At 44.6% G+C, this 25224-nt stretch overlaps 1 protein-coding gene across 3 annotated transcripts in view; it reads right to left on the reverse strand.

Moving 5' to 3' along the window:
* Positions 1-375: 375 nt before the first annotated feature.
* SETD2 (SET domain containing 2, histone lysine methyltransferase) overlaps positions 376-25224 on the reverse strand; it is a 1164442-nt gene continuing 1139593 nt past the window's right edge. For all 3 annotated transcript variants that reach the window (XM_069210931.1, XM_069210934.1, XM_069210932.1), the window contains one exon: positions 376-1285. In XM_069210931.1, coding sequence (XP_069067032.1) covers positions 1124-1285 — 162 coding nt within the window. In that variant the 3' untranslated portion in view covers positions 376-1123. The remainder of the gene's footprint in view (positions 1286-25224) is intronic.

A 25224-nucleotide genomic window follows, 5' to 3' on the forward strand; every position in this document is an offset into this window, starting at 1 on the left:
AACCATTCCTAAAGCTCGGCACATATTAGCACAGCTTGGGTCACCTGCAGAGCATTACGCTTCAATAATAAGAAATCACACTAAGTGACTACAAGAAATGCACCATCCATGGGAGGAAAAATTTAAATATCCTCATAGTACATGATAAGACTTGTCTAACAAATCGTACATTGTGTCTGCCTGTTTACGCACCTCAAACATGTGCATGTTGTATTACTTCAGGCATTACTATTAATCGTGGCTCTTGATAAACAAACCATGCAATTACGTTTTGAAGCAGACGTTGTCATCACTAAAATGTTTAAATTCACAAATCGATTAAGAATTGTTCTATCTTAAATGCTAGTAGCATAAATATCAACATTTCCCGGGTGGTTATAGTTTCATTTCATCGTAGGCAAATTCTTTTATTTTATTTTTTTACATAAAAAGTTCAGTAAAAATTGACGAAACTAAAATGATTAAAGCAGTATCAGCAGATCATATCAACACAGAACAAGGCTGGCAGAAAGGGAAAGGGAAAGAGAGAAAACAAGCGATTGGAGCAAGTTGTGTACTATTTACAGATAAAAAGATGAAATCTGACGAGAGAACGGTATTACTTTTATAAAGGAATAATGTCTGCACGTCCCCAACAAAAATATCAACATATTCATACAGATGTTAAAATATCATACAGATCCTGGATTTAAAAAAACAAAAACAAACCTGCACATCATTTATTGCGCTGTACAGTCCTGGTTTTCCTATGGCAAGGGCGAGAGGGAGATAGAAGCCCTCAAATAAGAACTTTGAAGTGAATTTTCCTGTACACCCTCAATTCCCCCTCGCCCCTGATCAGACTACTTCTCCATCCCATCTGTTAACTCCACCATTTGACTCTGATGGTACAGCTTCCCCCCTCCCCTACCACATCAGCATGACTGGCTATTTCAAAGGTGTATGGAAATTGGTTTATTTGATTCAGTGTTAAGAATTCATGGAATATTGTCAATAGAATCTCGGAAGAAAAATAACACCCAGATTCACTGGTTGGGGGAGAAGGGAATTCCATCCTCTTAAATTAAGAGTCGGTTCATTTGCTTATGTGTCTGTTTTTATAGTCTCTGCTCGGTGGGGCCAGCTATTCAAAGTCTGTATCCTCTTTGGGTTTATAAACAGGTCCAAACTTCTGCATGTATTTCTTGATGTACTCCTTTGTTTTATATTTCACATTTTCATTGCACTCCAAGTCCTCGGGGTTCTTGCAGTACTTGAGTTCCTTGTTCATGACGCCATGAGTCAGCTGAAACAAAAGCAACAAGTCGGCAGTATTAGACGGCTGGAAAATGCATTCCTCAAATCTTCAATCCCCAATTCGCTGAAGGCAAAACAAACCAGTTACTTGCCTTTACTACTTTCTGGAAGACACTACCTAAACACAGATTCCTCACCTTTAAAATAATTCCAGGCACCAGACTGGATCCAAAGAACCGCATAAAAGCACCACTCCTTCATGCCGATTTCATTTTCTTAAACTTTCTCCTTCCATGCTGATCTCTATCCTGGGGCAAGTATAACCAGTGTTCCCGGGACTGAAAGGTTTCCACTGATGCCCCACCCACAATGGTGTGGCATTGCCTCAACTCAAGCAACTCTGGCAAGGGCATGCTGAGCTACGACATCCTGTTTAGGAGTGTGGCCACCTTATGTTACCAGTAGATCGAGTTGAGGCCTACACCCGACCATGGGGGTGAACAATGGTGGAAACCCAACAGTCCCAGGAACAGTAGTTGTACTTCTATTATATATATACACACACCTTTATTGATTTTCTTACTTTCACATTATACATCTTTCCAGAATTGTTGGCAGTGACCACACCATATGGTCCTGAAGAATGCCCCTCGGTACATTAATAGGGTAATAATCCAGCAGAAACATCTTAACCCCCGACCAATGATTGGGCTGAAGGTCTTCCTCACCTCTTAGTTTTAATCCTACCCCTTGAGGACACAGAATACAATAGTTTTTTGTCCACCAAGGGGTAGTTTTACGTATAGCTGTTTCACATCTGCACTATGCACCACCCATCCCAACCCTTAGATCATATGGGGATCCCTTTTGACCTTCCTTTGAAGAGCTCCCCCTTCCCTTCATGATCTCTCACAAGCACAGGATTTGAGGAGGAACCCTATGATGAAGCATGCCACCTAAGGGTAGGTCGGGCTTCTTGTCCTTAAGTAAGAATGCAGCAACAGAAACAGACACCAACGATCCATCTAGTGAGACTGGACATCATATCCATAGATGACGTGCATCCCTAGGTGTGACTTAGCTGTGAAACATGCATGTTGGTCTCTAAATGTTCTCTCCTGACTGGCCGATTTGATTTGATATTGAAATTATCCCAAAAACACCATAAACAAATGCTCTTTCACACAATGGTATTTTGTAACAAAAGTTCAGCACAGTTTCAGAGTCGAGGCAAAGGAGGCTCCCTCACACTTTTAATGGGTGAGATGGAGTGAAAAAAGTGACAAAGTAATGGATTGGCCAACATGAAAAGTTGACACAACTGTTCTTAAAATGGACGTCTGTGTCCTCAGCACCATTTTTCTGGGAAACGTGTTATAGTGCGATTGCACCATGTACCTGCAGATCACTCATATAACAGAGGAAATGACAACGAGGAAGGCAAATATCAACGTCAAGTCTTAATGAGCAGCTGTGAATAGGGTCAGAATGCATCTGCATGAGAAATGCAGAACTACAACCTTTTATGAGAAATCTGCCCTCCTTTATCAAAGATACTTAAAAAATTTCAGAACATTGACTGGAAATCAGATTACATATTATTAGCAACCATAGACGTAGTTAGCCTATGCACTTCAATAAAACATCAGGATGGTATTCAAGAAGTAGATACATGTCTATCAACACAATCAGTACACTTCCTGGAAAGAAACAACATGGTCACTGAAATGTTGACCTTCTGTTTGAAAAATAACTTATTCCTGTTAAGGGGTGAATAATATCTTCAAAAACAAGGGACTGCGATGGGAGCTTGTTTTGCTCCACTGTGCACCTGTATCCTGATGGGAGAAGTTGAAAGATATTAGCTGTGGAACGAGAATACAGAGAATTTATCAAGTCATTTTCTGGGGACGTTATATAGATGATATACTCCTCATCTTGCAAGACCCCACGAGACTCTTCTTCAACACTGTCCCAGGACCCTAACACCCAACAGATGGGGAATTGAGGTGACCTTTCACATCTCAAAAGAATCACTTGAATTTTTGGATCTTACTCTCTATATCGACCACAACCAACTGCACACTCAAATCCATCACAAGGAAACGGCTGTGAATTCCATTCTCCATGTATCCAGTTGTCACCCATAACAATAGCTAACATCCCATCAGGAGAATACAGATGGGCTAGAAGGATTTGGAGCACAATTGAAGACTATGAGCGAAAGGCAATGGAAATCACTGAACGCGTATCTAAAAGAGGGTACAACCGTTCGAGATTGAATCAAACACAAGAACACTTTGCCAAAACTGACCGGAATGAAATTCTAAACAAAAACAAAATATCTGAAACACAAACACATATCCGCTTCATTACCAACTTCAGCAATGGCCATCAACATGTTTGTAAATTATTATGTAAACACTGGTCCCTGCTTACCAACAATACATCCATCTCTCAAGACATTCAGCCATTTCCGCACATGTGTTTCAAAAAGCACCCAATCTTATAAACTTTGTTCCTCATTTTTCCAAGAACAAAAAGCAACTAAACATTTCCTAAAATCAACTACTGGCTTCTACACTTGCTCGAACTGTTCCATTTGCAAACTGGGTCTGTCCAAAACTGAACAAATAGACATTAACGGTCAGAAATTCGGCATACGAACTTTTATCAACTGCAAAAGTACAAATGTGGTCTACCTTATCATCTGCCCCTGTGATAAACACTATAGTGGGAGTACTACTAGAGCACTGAAAACAAGAATACAAGAACACTTTCACAGCATACAGAAACAGGATTTGAGACTTCCATTGGTTGAACTTTTTGTGTCTTGTCACCCTCTCTCCAGAACTTTTTTTCTTCTGTGGCCTTCTGAAACTAAAACATCCTTGGGGCGGAGACCTAGAATTGAAATGACTTCAACATTAGAGTGCCCTAATTATCAGTCATGACACACTACAACATGGTTTGAATAAAGATGCGGAATGGCACTACTGGCTCTAATAATCCTCAATCTGACCCGTGTTGGTCGAACACCCTGCGTTCTCCCTCATATATGAACGTGGAGCTAAAATAACATGTGTCTTTTTTATGTTATTTTTCTGTGCTTTACTGCAACTTTATTCGATAAGTGGAAGGACATTATTGGCATTAATTGGCTCTCAAATCCGTTTTATTGATCTTTCTCATCTGTACCTGGAACTCAATGATGGTTCTACAAGTAACTTTATTTATTACGCTTTGTTATTTAGTTTGTATTCTTCAGGTTTTGGTTGTTTTTTCTTATGTGGAAAATGTCACTTACCCAGTGTACAGCTGTTTGTGCCATGTAGTGCTGTAGATTCACATGCTGTACATATCTTGCAATCTAGAGTTGGGCTCAGAGTGTTACAAGTTGTTTTTCTTCAAATAAATCTTTGTTCGAGTCACAGATCGAGTGACTCCTCCTCTCGGTGATAATGCGCATGGGCATCGACTCCTTTGCTAGATTGTTTTCCCGCAGAAGGGTGAAGTAAGGAGTGAAAGAAGTAAAGATGTCATGTAAGGAAAATGTCACTTACCCAGTGTACAGCTGTTCGTGGCATTAGTTGCTGCAGATTCACATGCTGTGCACATCCCGCCATCTGGTGTTGGGCTCGGAGTGTTACAAGTTGTTTTTCTTCGAAGAAGTCTTTTCGAGTCACGAGACCGAGGGACTCCTCCCATTTCGACTCCATTGCGCATGGGCGTCGACTCCATCTTAGATTGTTTTCCCTGCAGAGGGTGAGGTAGGAGTTGTGTATGCTAGTAATAGTGCCCATGCAATGGAGTGAATGCGTCTGTACATAATGAAGTTTAAAGTAATATATTTACAAATGTACAAATGTTTAAGATCTACTTCTGAACGGCTACAGGCTCCCGGGGAGGCGGGTGGGCGCATGTGAATCTGCAGCGACTAATGCCACGAACTGATGTACACTGGGTAAGTGACATTTTCCGTTCGATGGCATGTGTAGCTGCAGATACACATGCTGTGCATAGACTAATAAGCAGTTATCTCCCCAAAAGCGGTGGTTCAGCCTGTAGGAGTTGAAGTAGTTTGAAATAATGTTCTTAGTACAGCTTGACCTACTGTTGCTTGTCGTGCAGTTAACACATCTACACAGTAGTGCTTGGTAAATGTATGAGGCGTAGACCATGTTGCTGCCTTACATATTTCGTTCATTGGAATATTTCCTAGAAAGGCCATGGTAGCACCTTTCTTTCTGGTTGAGTGTGCCTTTGGTGTAATAGGCAGTTCTCTTTTAGCTTTAAGATAGCATGTTTGAATGCACTTAACTATCCATCTAGCAATGCCTTGTTTCGAAATTGGATTTCCTGTATGAGGTTTTTGAAAGGCGATAAATAGTTGTTTTGTCTTTCGAATTAGTTTTGTTCTGTCAATGTAGTACATTAGTGCTCTTTTGATGTCTAATGTATGTAGTGCTCTTTCAGCTACAGAATCTGGCTGTGGGAAGAACACTGGTAATTCTACCGTTTGATTCAAGTGGAACGGTGAGATTACTTTTGGTAAAAATTTAGGATTGGTCCGTAGAACAACTTTATTTTTGTGTATTTGAATAAATGGTTCTTGAATGGTAAATGCTTGAATTTCACTCACTCTTCTTAGAGATTTGATGGCAATTAAAAATGCAACTTTCCACGTTAAGTATTGCATTTCACAAGAGTGCATGGGCTCAAAAGGTGGACCCATGAGTCGTGTTAAGACAATGTTGAGGTTCCATGAAGGAACCGGTGGTGTTCTTGGTGGTATAATTCTCTTTAGGCCTTCCATAAACGCTTTTATGACTGGTATCCTAAATAATGAAGTTGAGTGCGTAATTTGCAGGTAAGCTGAAATTGCCGTAACATGTATTTTAATGGAAGAGAAAGCTAGTTTAGATTTCTGCAAATGTAGTAAGTATCCTACTATCTCTTTTGCAGATGCGTGTAAAGGTTGAATTTGATTATTATGGCAGTAATAAACAAATCTTTTCCACTTATTTGCATAACAGTGTCTAGTGGTAGGTTTTCTAGCCTGTTTTATGACCTCCATACATTCCTGTGTGAGGTCTAAGTGCCCGAATTCTAGGATTTCAGGAGCCAAATTGCTAGATTCAGCGATGCTGGATTTGGATGTCTGATCTGTTGTTTGTGTTGTGTTAACAGATCTGGTCTGTTTGGCAGTTTGATATGAGGTACTACTGAAAGGTCTAGTAGTGTTGTGTACCAAGGTTGCCTTGCCCATGTTGGTGCTATTAGTATGAGTTTGAGTTTGTTTTGACTCAACTTGTTTACTAGATATGGAAGAAGTGGGAGAGGGGGAAAAGCGTACGCAAATATCCCTGACCAGTTCATCCATAGTGCATTGCCCTGAGACTGATGTTGTGGGTACCTGGATGCGAAGTTTTGGCATTTTGAGTTTTCTTTTGTTGCAAATAGATCTATTTGTGGCATTCCCCACATTCTGAAGTAAGTGTTCAGTATTTGGGGGTGAATTTCCCATTCGTGGATCTGTTGGTGATCCCGAGAGAGATTGTCTGCTAACTGATTCTGAATCCCTGGAATAAATTGTGCTATGAGGCGAATGTGGTTGTGAATCGCCCAATGCCATATTTTTTGTGTTAGGAGACACAACTGTGTCGAGTGTGTTCCTCCCTGTTTGTTTAGGTAATACATTGTTGTCATGTTGTCTGTTTTGACAAGAGTGTATTTGTGGGTTATTATGGGTTGAAATGCTTTCAGAGCTAGAAATACCGCTAACAGTTCTAAGTGGTTTATATGAAACTGTTTTTGCTGAATGTTCCATTGTCCTTGGATGCTGTGCTGATTGAGGTGTGCTCCCCACCCTGTCATGGATGCATCTGTCGTTATTACGTATTGTGGCACTGGGTCTTGAAAAGGCCGCCCTTGGTTGAAATTTATACTGTTCCACCATTGAAGCGAGATGTATGTTTGGCGGTCTATCAACACCAGATCTAGAAGTTGACCCTGTGCCTGTGACCACTGTGATGCTAGGCACTGTTGTAAGGGCCGCATGTGCAACCTTGCATTTGGGACAATGGCTATGCATGAGGACATCATGCCTAGGAGTTTCATTACTAATTTGACCTGTATCTTTTGGTTTGGATACATGGCTTGTATGACATTTTGGAATGTTTGGACTCTTTGTGGACTTGGAGTGGCAATTCCTTTTACTGTGTTGATTGTTGCTCCTAGGTATTGCTGTGTTTGACACAGCAGAAGGTGTGACTTTGAGTAATTGATTGAGAAACCTAGTTTGTGTAGGGTTTCTATGACGTAATTTGTGTGTTGTGAACACTGTTTTTGCGTGTTGGTTTTGATTAACCAATCGTCTAGGTACAGGAACACATGTATTTGCTGCCTTCTGATATGTGCAGCTACTACTGCTAGACATTTTGTAAAAACTCTTGGAGCAGTTGGTATTCCGAATGGCAACACTTTGAATTGGTAATGTATCCCTTGGAATACAAACCTTAGGTACTTCCTGTGTGAAGGATGTATTGGTATATGGAAATATGCATCCTTTAGATCCAGTGTTGTCATGTAGTCTTGTTGTTTGAGCAGTGGGATTACTTCTTGTAATGTAACCATGTGAAAATGGTCTGATTTGATGTATGTATTTAATATTCTGAGATCTAGTATAGGTCTTAGAGTTTTGTCTTTTTTGGGTATCAGAAAGTACAGTGAGTAAACTCCTGTGTTTAGTTCTTGTTTTGGTACTAATTCTATTGCTTCTTTTTGGAGTAATGCTTGAACTTCTAATCCTAGAAGATTTATATCTTGTTTCGACATACTGTGTGTTTTCGGTGGGACTGTTGGAGGGAATTCGCTAAATTCTATGCAATAACCATGCTGGATAATTGCTAGTACCCAAGTATCTGTTGTTATCTCCTCCCAATGTTTGTAAAATTGGCTTAATATTCCCCCCACAGGTGTTATGTGATGGGGATGTGTGACTTGTGAGTCACTGCTTATTTTGAGGACTTTTGGGGCTTTGGAATTTTCCTCTACTTCTTTGGAATTGTCCCCCTTTATATTGTCCCCGAAAACTTCCCCGCTGATATTGGCTTTGGTAAGTGGGCCTTGTTTGTGATGTTGTGGTTTCTGTAGGTTGTCCTCGAAATCCTCCCCTAAAAGGTGTTTTGCGAAAGGTGCCTCTGCTCTGCGGGGAGTAGAGTGCGCCCATGGCTTTGGCCGTATCTTTGTCTTTTTTAAGTTTTTCGATAGCAGTGTCCACCTCCGGCCCAAACTACTGCTGTCCATTAAAAGGCATATTCAGCACGCTTGCTGTATTTCCGGCTTGAATCTTGATGTACGCAGCCATGCGTGTCTCCGTATGGTCACTGCTGTATTTACAGTCCTAGCAGCTGTGTCCGCTGCATCCATTGCTGACCGTATCTGATTGTTCGAGATACTCTGTCCTTCCTCCACCACTTGTTGTGCTCTCTTTTGGAACTCTTTGGGCAGGTGTTCTATGAAATGTTGCATTTCGTCCCAATGAGCCCTTTCATATCTAGCCAGCAAGGCCTGTGAGTTGGCAATGCGCCATTAGTTGGCTGCTTGTGCCGCAACCCTTTTCCCCGCAGCGAACTTGCGACTCTCCTTGTCTGGAGGTGGTGCGTCTCCTGAGGTGTGTGAGTTCGCTCTCCTGCGAGCTGCCTCTACTACCACCGAGTCTGGTGTTAATTGCTGCGTGATGTACACAGGGTCTGTTGGTGGTGGTTTGTACTTCTTCTCCACCCTTGGAGTAAAGGCCCTGCCCTTCACAGGCTCCTGAAACACTTGTTAGGAGTGTTTCAGCATTCCAGGTAGCATAGGGAAACCCTGGTACTGGCTATGTGTGGACGATAGTGTGTTAAATAAAAAGTCGTCCTCAATAGGTTCTGCATGCAGAGTGACATTATGAAACGCCGCTGCTCTTGACACCACCTGTGTGTAGGCTGTACTGTCCTCAGGTGGTGACGGTCTCGCTGGATAACAGTCGGGCTGTTATCTGATACCGGCGCATCATAAAGATCCCATGCGTCGGGATCATCCTGACTCATTCCAGTATGAGTTGGGGACTGCATCATTGGTGGAGTGCTTACCGGTGATGGTTGTGGTGAGCGTTGTGGAGATGGTGGCGGGGTTACTTGTCTTGCCACCTTTGCCTGTGGCTGCTTGTCTTTCTCTTGGAAGGCAAGTTTTCTTTTCATTCGAATTGGGGGAAGAGTACTGATCTTCCCTGTGTCTTTTTGAATGTGGAGCCTTTCTTGAGTGTAATCTCGCTCTATTGTCTCTAGTTCCTGTCCGAATCTGTGTCCTTGCATTTGTGAGGACAGGCCCTGTTCCTCTGTGTAGGAACTTGATTTTGGTTCCGAGGCCGGATGTTTCAGTATGGAAACTTTTTCGGCTGTCTTTTTCGGTTCCGACAACACTTTTTTGAGCTTCGGCGTACTGATCTCTCGGTGCTGACTCGTTTCGGTGCCGCCCTCTCGGTGCAGAGATTGCTCTGACCCGGTTTCTCAGGGTCGAGTCTGCTCTGTGCCGGTATCTCGACCGGAGTCGGATGACTTCGACACATGCGTGCCCTTTTTTGGTGCCGATGGTCGGTCACCTATTTTTCGGGTTAAGCCATGGCCTACTGGCGGTGGCGTCCCCTGGGCTTTAGTGGTTTTTCCGTGAGTTTTGTGTATCGACGTCTTACTCACGGTTTTCGGCGTCTGTTCGGGACCGACCTCGTCAGAGTCCGAATCCTCGATGGAGAAGGTTTCTTCTTCCTCCTCCAAGTTTCTTTGTCCTGTCGGCGCTGATGCCATTTGTAGTCTTCTTGCTCTTCAGTCTCTTAACGTCTTCCTCGACAGAAACGCTCGACAGGCCTCACAGGTATCCTCTTTGTGTTCTGGAGACAAACACAAATTACAGACCAGATGCTGATCTGTATAAGGATACTTGTTGTGACATTCAGGGCAGAAGCGGAATGGGGTCCGTTCCATTAGCCTTGAAGACGCACGTGGTTGGGCCGACCAGGCCCTGCCGGGGAATCGAAAAAACCCCAAAGGGCCACCGGAGCTCTTCAAAATTCGGAGTCGATCTGGTGTAACTAACCAGATACCGAACGCAAACAATACCGTCGAATTTTCCGAGATTTTAACTAACTTTCCGAACCGAAACGCGGAACGAAAAGGAACACGTCCGAACCCGATGGCGGAAAGAAAACAATCTAAGATGAAGTTGACACCCATGCGTAATGGAGCCGAAAGGGGAGGAGTCCCTCGATCTCGTGACTCGAAAAAGACTTCTTCGAAGAAAAACAACTTGTAACACTCCGAGCCCAACAATAGATGGCGGGATGTGCACAGCATGTGTATCTGCAGCTACACGCCATCGAACATATATATATATATACATATGTACAAATGAGTACTACAACGACTACAGGCTCCCGAGCAGGGAGGGCACACGTGAATCTGCAGCACACTACATGCCATGAACAGATGTATACTGGGTAAGTGACATTTTCTATTTGATGGCATGTGTAGCTGCAGATACACATGCTGTGCATAGACTAAAAAGCAGTTCTCCTTCCAAATAAGTGGTGGTTAGCCTGTAGGAGTTGAAGTGGCTTGAAATAGTGTTTTTAACACTGCTTGTTCAACATTAGCTTGCTGTCTAGATAACACATCTACACAGTAATGTTTTATGAAGGTATGTGGTGTGGACTATGTGGCAGCTTTGCATATGTCTGCCATTAGTATATTTCCTAAGAATGCCATGGAGGCACCCTTTTTTCTCGTGGAATGTGCTTTTGGAGTTTTTAATAGCTACCTTTTTGCTTTAAGGTAGCATGTTTGAATAAATCTTACGATCCATCGAGCCAATCCTTGTTTTGAAAGGGGATTACCTTGAGGAGGTTGTTGGAAAGCAACAAAAAGCTGTTAAGTTTTTCTAGAGTACTTTATTCTGTCTCCATAATATAGTCGACCTCTTTTAAGATCAAGAGTGTGTAGAGCTCTTTCAGCAGTAGAGTCTGGCTGTGGAAAGAAGACTGGCAGTTCTATTGACTGATTAACGTGAAAAGGTGAAACCACTTTAGGCACAAATGTTGGATTTGTCCATAGTACTACTTTGTGTTTGTGTACTTGGAAGAAGGGTTCTTCTAGAGTAAATGCCCAAATTTCACTTACTCTTCTCAATGAAGTAATTGCTACTAACAGAGCAACCTTTCATGTGAGAAACTGAATAGCACAAGAGCGCAAGGGTTCGAATGGGGGGGGGGGGGGGGGGGGGGGTGTCCTACCAGTCTTGTGAGCACAATATTAAGATTCCATGCAGGAGCTGGTGGAGTTCTGGGTGGAAAAGTCCTTCCATAAATGCTTTTATGACAGGAGCTCTAAAGAGAGAGGTATGTTGTATGGTTTGTAGGTAGGATGATATAGCCATTAGATGAATCTTACGAGAGGAAAAAGCAAGATTTGCTTTTTGTAAATAAAGCAAATAGCACACAATATCTTGTACTGATGCTTTAATTGGATCTATATTTTTAGGTTGACAGTAGTCTAGAAACTGTTTCCATTTATTTGCATAGCATTGTCTGGTTGTTGGTATAAGTGCTTGTTTTAGAACGTTCATACATTCTAATGGAAGCTATAAATATCCAAACTCTATAACTTCAGGAGCCAAATTGCTATATTGAGCACACTGGGATTGGGATGCCTGATTTGACCTCTGGTCTGAGTTAATAATTCTGGTCTGTTTGGAAGCTTGTGATGGGGCACTACTGACAGATCTAGGAGCGTTGTGTACCAGTGTTAGCGTGCCGACGTGGTATTTTTTGCTGTGTCCTGCTTAGAAGGTCCGCTATCTGGTTGTGTATCCCTGGGATATATTCCGCTAGTAGGTGAATGGGATTGTGAATTGCCCATTTCCATACTGTTTGAGCTAGAAGAGACAATTGGGACGAGTGTGTCCCCCCTTGTTTTTTCAAATAATACATTGTTGTCGTGTTGTCTGTTCTTATTAAGACTGATTTGTGTATGATCTGAGGTTGAAATGCTTTGATGGCTAAGAACACAGCTAATAATTCCAATTGGTTTATGTGGTAAGTTGATTGTATTGAGTCCCATTCCTCTTGTATTGTTAGATTGTTGCAATGGGCTCCCCAACCTGTCATTGACGCATCTGTTGTGATTATGGTCCGGGCACTGGGTCTTGAAAGGAGAGCCCTTTTATTAAGTTGTTGTGATTCCACCATTGCAGAAATTTGTAAGTTTGGCAGTCTAACAACTAGATACTGTAACCGACTGCGCCTGAGACCATTGTCGTGAGATACTGTTGCAGTGGCCTCATGTTTAGCCATGCATTTAGTACTATTGCTATGCATGATGTCATCATTCCCAATAGTTTCATGACAAATCTTACTGTGTAAGTTTTGTTGACCTGTATTTGTGCAATGAGGCACTGAAAAGATTGTATCCGTTGTGGATCTGGGTATGCTAATGCTCTTTGGGTACTGAGAATTGCACCTAGATAAGGTTGAATTTGTGCTGGTTGAAGATGAGATTTCTGGTAATTGATTGTGAACCCTAGTGTGTGTAGGGTATCTATTGTGTATTGTGTGTGTTGTTGGCATTGTAGAATGGTGCTGGATTTTATTAACCAATCGTCCAGATAAGGGAAGACATGCATGTGGTGTCTTCTGAGGTATACCGCTACTACAACTAGACATTTTGTGAACACTCTTGGTGCTGGAAAGGGTAGTACTTTGAATTGGTAGTGGCTGAATGATATTACGAACCTTAGGTACCTGCAGTGAGCTGGATGTATGGGAATGTGGAAGTAAGCGTCTTTTAGATCTAGCACGGTCATGTAATCTTGTTTTTGTAGTAGGGGAATGATGTCCTGTAGAGTGACCAAGTAAAAATGTTCTGACAGGGTATATAGATTTAAAGGTCTGAGATCTAGAATGGGTCCGAGAGTACCATCCTTTTTTGGTATAAGGAAGTATAGCGAGTATACTCCTGTCCCTTGCTGTGAGATGGGAACCATTTCTATTGCCCCCTTGAGTAACAGATTGTATCTCTCTCTCTCTTTTTTTTTTTTTTTTTTAGCAGAACTGTGTGTTCTGGAGAGAGAGTCTGTGAGAACAAGGGGGAATTATTTGGTGGAGTGTAGATGGGTTCTAGGCAATAACCCTTGCGTATAATGGAGAGTACCCACTAATCTGTGGTGATGTTTTGCTAGTGAGAATGGAATTGTTGCAGTCTTCCTCCCACAGGAGACGTATGGGATTATGGGATGTTTGGGAAGTCATTGTTTAGTGGGTGTGGGAGCATCCTCTGAGGCTGTAAATTTTCCTCTGGTCCTCAGATTCTGTCCTCTGTAAGAACCTCTAAATGACCCTTTTGAATAGTAGTGCTGTGCTTGTTTTAGAAGGGAGGTGGATGCATCTGCAGTGTGGGTTTTAAAAAAATCCCCTAAACTGTGGTTTCTGAAAGGAACTTCGAAAAGGTCTGGTATAAAGGCCTTCCATGGCTTTTGCAGTATCAGAGTCTTTCCTGAGTTTTTCAATGGTTGCGTCTACCTCTGGTCCAAAGAGATGCCGTTTATCAAATGGCATATTAAGCACTGCCTGTTCTATTTCAGGTTTAAAACCTGAGGACCTCAACCATGCATGTCGTCTGATTGTGATGCTGGTATTAATTCCTCTAGCTGCAGTGTCAGCTGCATCTAGAGCAGACCTAATCTGATTGTTAATGCATTATCAGTCGAGTTGCAGGTTGTGCATCGCACATTTCCCCGCATGGGGTTGTGTGTGTGGATTTCAGTCCTTGTTCTGCCAACTTCACCATTCAAGGGCCCACGGACTGGATGGGGCACCACTTGGCAGGGCAGAGTCTCAGCAGAGTCCAGATGCTGGCAGAGGAAGTCTTTGATGGCCCTGAGACTTCAAAACCGGAGACGAGCTCAGTCTAAGCCCTTGGAGATTCTTCTCAAGCAGGAATGCACTACAAAGTACTGTCTTTGTCCCCTTTCACAAGTGGAAGCTGCAACTGCAGGATAGTCCAACAAAGCACAGTCACAGGCAGGGGTAGCACTTCTCCTCATCTATTTTCCTTGGCAGAGGTTACTCTTGAATCCAGAAGTGATCTAAATCCTGGGGTTTTGGGTCCTCTACTTGTACCCCTTTCTGCCTTTGAAGTAGGCAAACTTCAAAGAAAACTCTATTGTTCACAGGATCCTGCCTAGCCCAGGTCAGGCCCCAGACACCCACCAGGGGGTTGAAGACTGCATTGTGTGAGAGCAGGCACAGCTCATTCAGGTAAAAGTGACCACTCCTCACTCCACAATAGCCCAGATGACTCACCAGGATATGCAGGCTACACCCCAGCTCCCTTTGTGTCACTATCTAGAGGAGATTCACAAACAGCCCAACTGTCAGTCTGACCATACAGAGAATCCACAAACAGGCAGAGTCACAGAATGGTTTAAGCAAGAAAATGCCTACTTTCTAAAGGTGCCATTTTCAAACTAAATCTAAAAAACAACTTCACTAAAAGACATATTTGTAAACTGTGAGTTCAGAGATCCCCAAGCTCCATATTTCCATCTGCTCTGAAAGGGAGACTGCACTTTAATAATATTTAAAGGCAACCCCCATGTTAACCTATGAGAGAGATAGGCCTTGCAACAGTGAAAACCAAATTTAGCAGTATTTCACTGTTAGATGTAAAACACACCAGTACATGTCCCACCTTTAACATACACTGCACCCTGCCCATGGGGCTACTGAGGGTCTACCTAGCGGTGCCTTACATGTATTAAAAGGGAAGGTTTAGGCCTGGCAGGTGGGTACACTTCCCAAGTCGAATTAGCAGTTTAAAACTGTACAGACTGCAGTGACAGGTCTGAGTCATATCTACAGGGCTACTCATGTGGGTGGCACAATCAGTGCTGCAGGTCCACTAGTAGCATTGATGTACAGACCCTAGGCACCTCTAGTGCACTTTACCAGTGACTTACTTTGTAAATCAAATATGTCAATCATGGATAAGCCAATTACACATAAAATTTCACAGGGAGCACTTGCACTTTAGCACTGGTCAGCAGGGGTAAAGTGCCCAGAGTAACCAAAACGGCAAAAACAGAGTCTAGCACACAGCAACAACCTGGGAAGTAGAGGCAAGAAGTTAGGGAAGACCACGCCAAGTCTAACAGTCTGCATCGTCCGTGCCGGAAGTGATATGTGGTTCCTATATAGGTGCCACCCCAGCCTGCTGGTATCAGTTATTTTCTTTCTGTGCTACTCAAGACAGATCCAGAGGGAGATACCCCCAATCATTTTTTGAATGCTCTTTTTCAACATTACGTTGAGGTGTTTTGAGACTTGTCTCCTGGTGTGGCAGGGATGTCTACAAGGAAAGCCGGATTCAAGCCCTGCGGCGCCGGTCACCAACGAATGCCAGTGATAGACCCGCACGCTGTCTGCCTTTGGTGCCTTGAGCGCGACCACAACCCCAAGACCTGCATCAATTGTTGTGCCATACAATCCAAGGCTTTGAGGAAGCAAGCCCTCAGGCTGACACTGGGATCAAATCCTGGATGGCTCGGATTTACTGTGGCGGCGGCAAGGCCCTGAATGCCACTATGTCCAGGATAGACCCAATGAAAAGAATCCTTTGTGTGGATGGTGCTTTGGCTCATTGATGGTAAAGCTAAAGGATGTCAGTAGTTCGGCCGACATCAGGAGAGTATGACTGACTGTGTCAAGCCTGTCTTGATAAGTCAGCCCTCTAGGTGCAGGAATAAATGTATTCCTGACCTCAGAAGGTGGGTCATGTTCACTGCCATCACTTTCGGGGTGGAAGTAAGGCCACGTAAGAGCACAGTGAATTGGAAGTTTTCCCACCCCATTGATAACTGAAGGTAACGCTTGGGGAACTACAGGACAGGTATATGAAAAAGGGTATCTTGCTTGTCATGGAACACTACCTAGTCCCCTGGATCCACAGCAGAAATGATTTCAACAAGAGTGAGCATTTAGAATTCCTCTTTCCTCAGAAAGGCATTCAATGGTCACTATCCTTTTTCAGTAAGAGGAAGCAGCAGTGTGCCACCCCTCATCCCTCTCAGAGTTCAGCACCCACTCAATGGCACCCTTGGCCTGAAGAAAGTAGATTCCTGTATTGAACAAGAAACTATTTTGAATTTGAGAAAACATACTATCTGCAGGTACCCGGAACATCAATGGACAGTACATTCACACAGAGTCTAGCCCCTGCCTCTTTGTTGACAATATGTGCTCCATCCTTTCAACCCGTTCCTAAAACAGATTAGATTATGGAAGTGCTACATAGATGACGTTCTATTCATATGAACGGGATCTGCTGAGAAGGCTTTGGTTTTCGCAGAATGGCTTAATGCACTGAAACCCTACCTAATGTTCACTATGACCATAGGGGGAATCGGAGTTACCCTACCTTTATCTTTTAATATACAAAACAAATGGGGTTCTAGTAACACAAGTATATTATAAGCCAACCAACAAGAATAACCTACTCCAATTTAACATTTTTCATCCACGAGCCCTGAAAAAGAACTTATCAGTTGGCCAATTCTTATGACTAAGACAGAACTGTTCCAACTTAATGGACTATACTAAACATGCAAAAAGATTGACCAAAAAACTGCCTAATACGACGTGCCCTGGTTACCTCATTAGGAGAGCTAATAAGAGGGCACATAATAACCACAGGGAACAAATACTGGAATCTTTTTCCAAACCAAAGGAAGAAAGATTAGTTTGTGTCACTACTTTTAACCCCATTTCCAACATAGTACAAAAGATAATCAGGGAAGATTGGAAAATACTAACATCAGAGGACCTTCCTTTCCACCAACCGTTTCATGCTTTTAAGAAAGCAAAAAGCATTTGAGACATGATAGTCCACAATCGACCCCGGAATAGGGCATCTGCGGTCACCCAATTCACACTGTGGCATTTACCACCACCATCAGGCCACCACCCATGCAGAAAATGTAGCATACGCCAATTTACCAAAAAAGCAATGAGTTTGGAGCTAGGCTTACATACCCCTGGGAGATGAAGACATTTTCTAACTGCAATAGTAGGAACGTGGTCTACATGTTTAGTTGCCCTTGCAAATTAAAATACATCGGAATGACAACCAGAAGAGAGGGGACAAGCATCTGCGAGCACAGAACAATTCGCTGGAAACGGGAGGCGACAAAACTAACTAGCCACTACATTATGAACAATCATAATGCCAGTGATATGGAGTGAGTGGTATGTCATCAACAAATTGAAACCAACAAGAGCTGACATGAGCCAACTGCTCCTACGATACGAGCAGATATGGGTTTGGCGCTTACAGACACATACACATGGACTAAATTATGAAATACAATGGTCTATGCTGTAGGATCATGGCCATGGATTAGATATGGACAAAATAATGAATACAAATACAGACTATGAGAAATATGGAGACAACATGGTGTCCACCCCCATCAAATTATATTTTAATTAGGTGGTATATGGCTTCCAACCGCAGTGCCCGCAGGAGGAGCACTAACTCCCACCTTGAGAGGCAATTTTGAACACCGATGATGTGCCTGTGTAACTCTCTCCCCCGCTCTCTTCCTCTGCCCCCATCCTCCCCTACCTCCTCCCCCCTGTCCTACATATGGGGTTTGGAACTTTAAAAAAACACAAAAAAAAAAAACATAGGCCCTCATTATGACCTTGGCGGGCGGCTGATCTGACCGCCGAGCGGCCGCCAATGCGTCCGCACTCCCACGCAGGTCATTATGAGATCCTCGCTGGGCTGGTGGGCGGAAACCTGGTTTCTGCCCACCGGGGATCTCGGCCGCAACACAGGAGCCGACGGTGTTCCGGCAGTGTGACGGTGCAGTTGCACCCGTCGCGCTTTTCACTGTCTGCATTGCAGACAGTGAAAAGCTGCATGGGGCCATGTCAGAGGCATGGGCAGTGCAGGGGCCCTGCGACTCCCCGTACCGCCAGCCTTTTCCTCGTAATCCCCTGGGCAGCGCTGCAAGCAGCGCTGCCCAGGCGGATTATCACCACCGGGGCAAATGTGTCGGGAAACCACCGGCCCCGGCGGTGCGACAGCAGCCAAAATACCCAAGATTGCACCGCCAGCCTGTTGGCGGTGCAATCGCCACAACAGCCCTGGCGGTCTTTGACCGCCAGGGTTGTAATGATCCCCATAATTTGCATTGATTTTGATATTAATCTCTTAGTTTAGGCCTACGCCATAATATGTTAGAGGTTCGTAAAACCCAATCTGCGTTTCCTGCCGAAATATATCTGTCGGCTGACGTGCTTGCAGACGCGATGGCAAACTCTGATGGGTCTGCATCTCCCATCAGCCCACCATCTTGCAGACAAGCCGATGATGCGGTCATCGCACGCCCCGGTGGACGTACCACCCCGGTCGGACCAGCATTGAAAGGGGGCTTGCCACACCGGTCCACTGGGAATAACAGCTGGGTGGAGGCCCGAGTAGGTTTGCCAGACTCATGCTCCCTTTGATGAAGTAAGTCTTTTATCCTCAGGGGTGGGTGGGGTTTGCACACACGCATTGCCCCCGCCCCCTAATCCATACTGAAAACAATCAACACAACGAGTTTAACTTCGTATGGAGGAATGTATGAATGGGTGAGGTATGTGGGATGGCGGGGTCCGAAACTATGACCTTTCTAATTCCTGGGGCGACTTAAAGGTGCCAACAGTGCAAGTCACAGTGAACACATAGGGAAGTTTATCAATGAAAGATTACCTGCCGCTTTCTGTTGAGGCTACATCTAGAAGGGTTGAAAAGCGCATTCCTGCATGGTACACTCATATGTAAATCTTCAAAGATGTTACCCAGTACACCACCGGCTATATATTACAATGATTATTTCTCAAATACAAATCACCATCACAAACTGATTAGACTATCGGAGTCATCTCACATACACTCTCCTCCATCGGGTAAGTTATTAGCCGGGGGCATGGAGGTTCTGTAGTGGAGACACTAGAGACTTAATACTTCCCCGTGTGAATTGGCCTTCTCCCTTTCAGCTTTTCTATTGTTGCGCAGTGTGACTACGTGGGACATCAACCACACCCCAGACCAGCGGGTAGCAATTGAAAATTCAGGGTAAGAGCGTGTATACTCTCATATTCAATGAGAATAAGTGGATGGAGTCACTACGTTCACAAGAATGGATGCTTGCATAGTTTGTGATTTCACCTGTAGCCTGATATTTGGCACCTTATGTGCAGTAAGCTGGCGTGGGTTTCAGACTAGATGTGCTTACCCCTATACAAAGCCATCAGTGCATGCCACTTACATAGTCACTCCAATGTAGAACCAGATCTGATATTTTCTGTTGTTTCTGTTATAACATTTGAATAATTTTCAGGTAGGCTCTAAGAGTGTGATTCAGCAATAGGAAAGGATAGGCTCCTCCACACATTATAATTTATAGGGATCTCACCCCCTGAAGAATGCCCCTGACCAGTTGTGGCTTAGCATGAGGTCAGAAACAATTAATGATTAGAGGGACAGCGTGAGTCATTGTATTCAAAAACTGTCCATCTCCTGTATTTAATTTTACCAGCGGACACCACTATTAAATGTGTGCTATACACCGGTGATCTGGTAGGTAATTATATTGAAATAACTGGATCCCTATATTATCCAGAACAATCACATCTAAGACTCCCTCTGGGCATATTAGTACGCGAGGATGAGTCTGCCCAGGAGGTACTGTCCTACCTGGGTGGGGATAGGTGGTCAAATGATGAAGCATGACATTATTATGTGCGTGAGCCCACCTATTCCGTAAAGGGAAACCCCAAATATAGGTTCTGCCCCCATACGTTTTGTGTTTATGATCTCTGTATCAAGACTGCACATGATCTTACAAAAGTAAATCTGGTGTGGGGGTGGACGATGGTACGGGAGAGAAATGAAAGGCAGGGTATAGCCAGTTTGAATTATTTGTAAGCCTCATTGGCTGATGGATCTCTAATCGGCGATGAAATACTGTTGTGGCAGAGACCTCAGATTAGTGTCTGGTTGTACAATAATTGGTTGTGCCTTATCATTTATCATCGCAACAAAGGCCTGAAGTGGGCAGACTTCAGTTTGGAGTTGCAGACCACTGTAGGAATTGATTCTCAGGCTGGTGCCGATCAAGTGATTGCATGACCAAGTCATGACCGAAGCCCAAGCACCACATGCACATGTCATGCAGTTGTGTGACCAACATCAGCTTCCTGCAGTATTGGCAGGGTTTAAAGGCTGTCATCTTTTGTTGAAAGGTTTTCCTAACATGTTGTTGTAGGAATCTGAAGTTGTTGTAAGACCAACCAAGCTGGGAGAAGAGCTTCAGATACACAACAAATGGCTTGTAAAGAAAGGAACTGATGTCCACAAGCAGAGATGATGCTTATACCCGGCTCAGATACGGCACTTCCAGGGTGGTACAGTCATTGCTGGATTGCACATGCCATCCACTGACCTGCAGGAGCACTGTTGGAATATTGCTTTGGGTCCAGTCTGGTACTTGGGAATAGTCTAAAGGTGTGGAATCTGCCTTCAGAAGTATCTATCAGAAGAGTAACAATGAATTCATGTCCTTTCTGAGATAGTCAGAAATAAGAATGGTGGACTGCCAAGAACTTCATTAAACATATCCAAAGCTCACCAGACTGACCAATTCAACGACTACATTCAGAAAAAATACTTGATGTGTGGTGAGGCTTTGACCTTAGCAAGAACAAGGTTATAAAATACCATACTGTGTTAGAACAATACTAACCTTTGATCTAAAAATATACATTGCTTTGTATTAACATTTTGATAGAATGTGTGACCCCTGATGAGCTTCTGAAGCACTTTATGGACCAGTAGCAGCCTACTCTAAGGGCTCCTAATATTAGTGGTTTAGTGTAGGAAGTTGGCTCTGTATGCACCATTTCAAAGTAAGGAATAGTATGCACAGAGCCCAAGGGTTCCCCTTAGAGGTAAGATAGTGGCAAAAAGAGATAATACTAATGCTCTATTTTGTGGTAGTGTGGTCGAGCAGTAGGCTTATCAAAGGAGTAGTGTTAAGCATTTGTTGTACATACACACAGGCAATAAATGAGGAACACACACCCAGAGACAATTCCAGGCCAATAGGTTTTTGTATAGAAAAATATATTTTCTTAGTTTATTTTAAGAACCACAGGTTCAAATTCTACATGTAATACTTTGCATGAAAGGTATTGCAGGTAAGTACTTTAGGAACTTTGAATAATCACAATAGCATATATACTTTTCAAATAAAACACATATAGCTAAAACTAGACAGTGCAATTTTCACAGTTCCTAGGGGAGGTAAGTAATTGTTAGTTCTTGCAGGTAAGTAAACCACCTACAGGGTTCAAATTTGGGTCCAAGGTAGCCCACCGTTGGGGGTTCAGAGCAACCCGAAAGTTACCACACCAGCAGCTCAGGGCCGGTCAGGTGCAGAGTTCAAAGTGGTGCCCAAAACGCATAGGCTTCAATGGAGAAGGGAGTGCCCCGGTTCCAGTCTGCCAGCAGGTAAGTACTCGCGTCTTCGGAGGGCAGACCAGGGGGGTTTTGTAGGGCACCGGGGGTGGGGGGACACACAAGTTAGCACAGAAAGTACACCCTCAGCAGCACGGGTGCGGCCGGGTGCAAACACACATCGGGTTTTCAATTGGAATCAATGGGAGACCAAGGGGTCTCTTCAGCGATGCAGGCAGGCTGGGAGAGGGCCTCCTGGGGGTCACTCCTGCACTGGAGTTCCGATCCTTCAGGTCCTGGGGGCTGCGGGTGCAGGGTCTTCTCCAGGCGTCGGGGTCTGAGAGTCAGGCAGTCGCGGTCAGGGGGAGCCTCGGGATCCCCTCTGCAGGCGTCACTGTGGGGGCTCAGGGGGGACAACTTTGGTTACTCACAGTCTCGGAGTCGCCGGGGAGACCTCCCTGAAGTGTTGTTTCTCCACAAGTCGAGCCGGGGGCGTCGGGTGCAGAGTTGCAAGTCTCACGCTTCTGGCGGGAAATGCTGTTGTCTTTAAGTTGCTTCTTTGGAAACAAAGTTGCAGTCTTGGGTGAACAGGGCCGCTGTTCTCTGGAGTTTCTTGGTCCTTTTGGAGCAGGGCAGTCCTCTGAGGATTCAGAGGTCGCTGGTCCTGGGGAAAGCGTCGCTGGAGCAGTTTTCTTCCGAAGGGGGGAGACAGGCCGGTAGGGCTGGGGCCAAAGCAGTTGGTGTCTCCGTCTTCTCTGCAGGGTTTTTCAGCTCAGCAGTCCTCTTCTTCTTAGGTTGCAGGAATCTGAGTTCCTAGGTTTAGGGAAGCCCCTAAATACAGAATTTAGGGGTGTGTTTAGGTCAAGGAGGGCAGTAGCCAATGGCTACTAGCCCTGAGGGTGGCTACACCCTCTTTGTGCCTCCTCCCAAGGGGAGGGGGTCACATTCCTATCCCTATTGGGGGGGTCCTCCATCTGCAAGATGGAGGATTCCTAAAAGTCAGAGTCACTTCAGCTCAGGTTGCCTTAGGGGCTGTCCTGACTGGCCAGTGACTCCTCCTTGTTTTTCTCATTATCTCCTCCGGCCTTGCCGCCAAAAGTGGGCCCGTGGCCGGAGGGGGCGGGCAACTCCACTAGCTGGAATGCCCAGTGGTGCTGTAACAAAGGGGGTGAGCCTTTGAGGCTCACCGCCAGGTGTTACAGCTCCTGCAAGGGGGAGGTGATAAGCATCTCCACCCAGTGCAGGCTTTGTTACTAGCCACAGAGTGACAAAGGCACTCTCCCCATGTGGCCAGCAACATGTCTCGAGTGTGGCAGGCTGCTAAAACCAGTCAGCCTACACGGGTAGTTGGTTAAGGTTTCAGGGGGCACCTCTAAGGTGCCCTCTGGGGTGTATTTTACAATAAAATGTACAGTGGCATCAGTGTGCATTTATTGTGCTGAGAAGTTTGATACCAAACTTCCCAGTTTTCAGTGTAGCCATTATGGTGCTGTGGAGTTCGTGTTTGACAGACTCCCAGACCATATACTCTTATGGCTACCCTGCACTTACAATGTCTAAGGTTTTGCTTAGACACTGTAGGGGCACAGTGCTCATGCACTGGTGCCCTCACCTATGGTATAGTGCACCCTGCCTTAGGGCTGTAAGGCCTGCTAGAGGGGTGACTTATCTATACTGCATAGGCAGTGTGAGGTTGGCATGGAACCCTGAGGGGAGTGCCATGTCGACTTACTCGTTTTGTCCTCCCCAGCACACACAAGCTGGCAAGCAGTGTGTCTGTGCTGAGTGAGGGGTCCCCAGGGTGGCATAAGATATGCTGCAGCCCTTAGAGACCTTCCCTGGCATCAGGGCCCTTGGTACCAGGGGTACCAGTTACAAGGGACTTACCTGGATGCCAAGGTGTGCCAATTGTGTAAACAAAAGTACAGGTTAGGGAAAGAACACTGGTGCTGGGGCCTGGCTAACAGGCCTCAGCACACTTTCAATTCAAAACATAGCATCAGCAAAGGCAAAAAGTCAGGGGGTAACCATGCCAAGGAGGCATTTCCTTACACAACCCCACCCCCCCCCCCAAACGAAAGAGGATGAGACTAACCTTTCCCAAGAGAGTCTTCATTTTCTAAGTAGAAGAACCTGGAAAGGCCATCTGTATTGGCATGGGCAGTCCCAGGTCTGTGTTCCACTATAAAGTCCATTCCCTGTAGGGAGATGGACCACCTCAACAGTTTTGGATTTTCACCTTTCATTTGCATGAGCCATCTGAGAGGTCTGTGGTCGGTTTGAACTACAAAGTGAGTACCAAAGAGGTATGGTCTCAGCTTCTTCAGGGACCAAACCACAGCAAAGGCCTCCCTCTCAATGGCACTCCAACGCTGCTCCCTGGGAAGTAACCTCCTGGTAATAAAAGCAACAGGCTGGTCAAGGCCATCATCATTGTTTGGGACAAAACTGCCCCTATCCCATGTTCAGAGGCATCTGTCTGCACAATGAACTGCTTGGAGTAATCTGGAGCTTTTAGAACTGGTGCTGTGCACATAGCTTGTTTCAGGGTGTCAAAGGCCTGTTGGCATTCTACAGTCCAGTTTACCTTCTTGGGCATTTTCTTGGAGGTGAGTTCTGTGAGGGCTGTCACTATGGATCCATACCCCTTCACAAACCTCCTGTAATACCCAGTCAAGCCAAGGAATGCCCTGACTTGAGTCTTGGTTTTTGGAGCTGCCCAGTCCAGAATAGTCTGGATCTTAGGCTGGAGTGGCTGAACTTGGCACCCACCTACAAGGTGTCCCAAATAAACCACAGTTCCCTGCCCTATCAGGCATTTGGATGCCTTGATAGAGAGGCCTGCCGATTGCAGAGCCTTCAAAACCTTCTTCAGGTGGACCAGGTGATCCTGCCAGCTGGAGCTAAAGACAGCAATATCATCAAGATAAGCTGCACTAAAGGACTCCAAACCAGCAAGGACTTGATTGACCAACCTTTGGAAGGTGGCAGGGGCATTCTTTAAACCAAAGGGCATAACAGTGAACTGATAATGCCCATCAGGTGTGGAGAATGCTGTCTTTTCTTTTGCTCCAGGTGCCATTTTGATTTGCCAGTACCCTGCTGTTAAGTCAAAGGTACTTAAGAATTTGGCAGCACCTAACTTGTCAATCAGTTCATCAGCCCTTGGAATGGGATGGGCATCTGTCTTGGTGACAGAATTAAGTCCTCTGTAGTCCACACAAAACCTCATCTCTCTCTTTCCATCTTTGGTGTGAGGTTTGGGGACTAAGACTACTGGGCTAGCCCAGGGGCTGTCAGAGTGCTCAATTACTCCCAATTCCAGCATCTTGTGGACTTCCACCTTGATGCTTTCCTTAACTTGGTCAGACTGTCTGAATATTTTGTTTTTGAC

The sequence above is a fragment of the Pleurodeles waltl genome, chromosome 10, assembly GCF_031143425.1.
Source record: "Pleurodeles waltl isolate 20211129_DDA chromosome 10, aPleWal1.hap1.20221129, whole genome shotgun sequence".
Lineage (NCBI taxonomy): Eukaryota > Metazoa > Chordata > Amphibia > Caudata > Salamandridae > Pleurodeles > Pleurodeles waltl.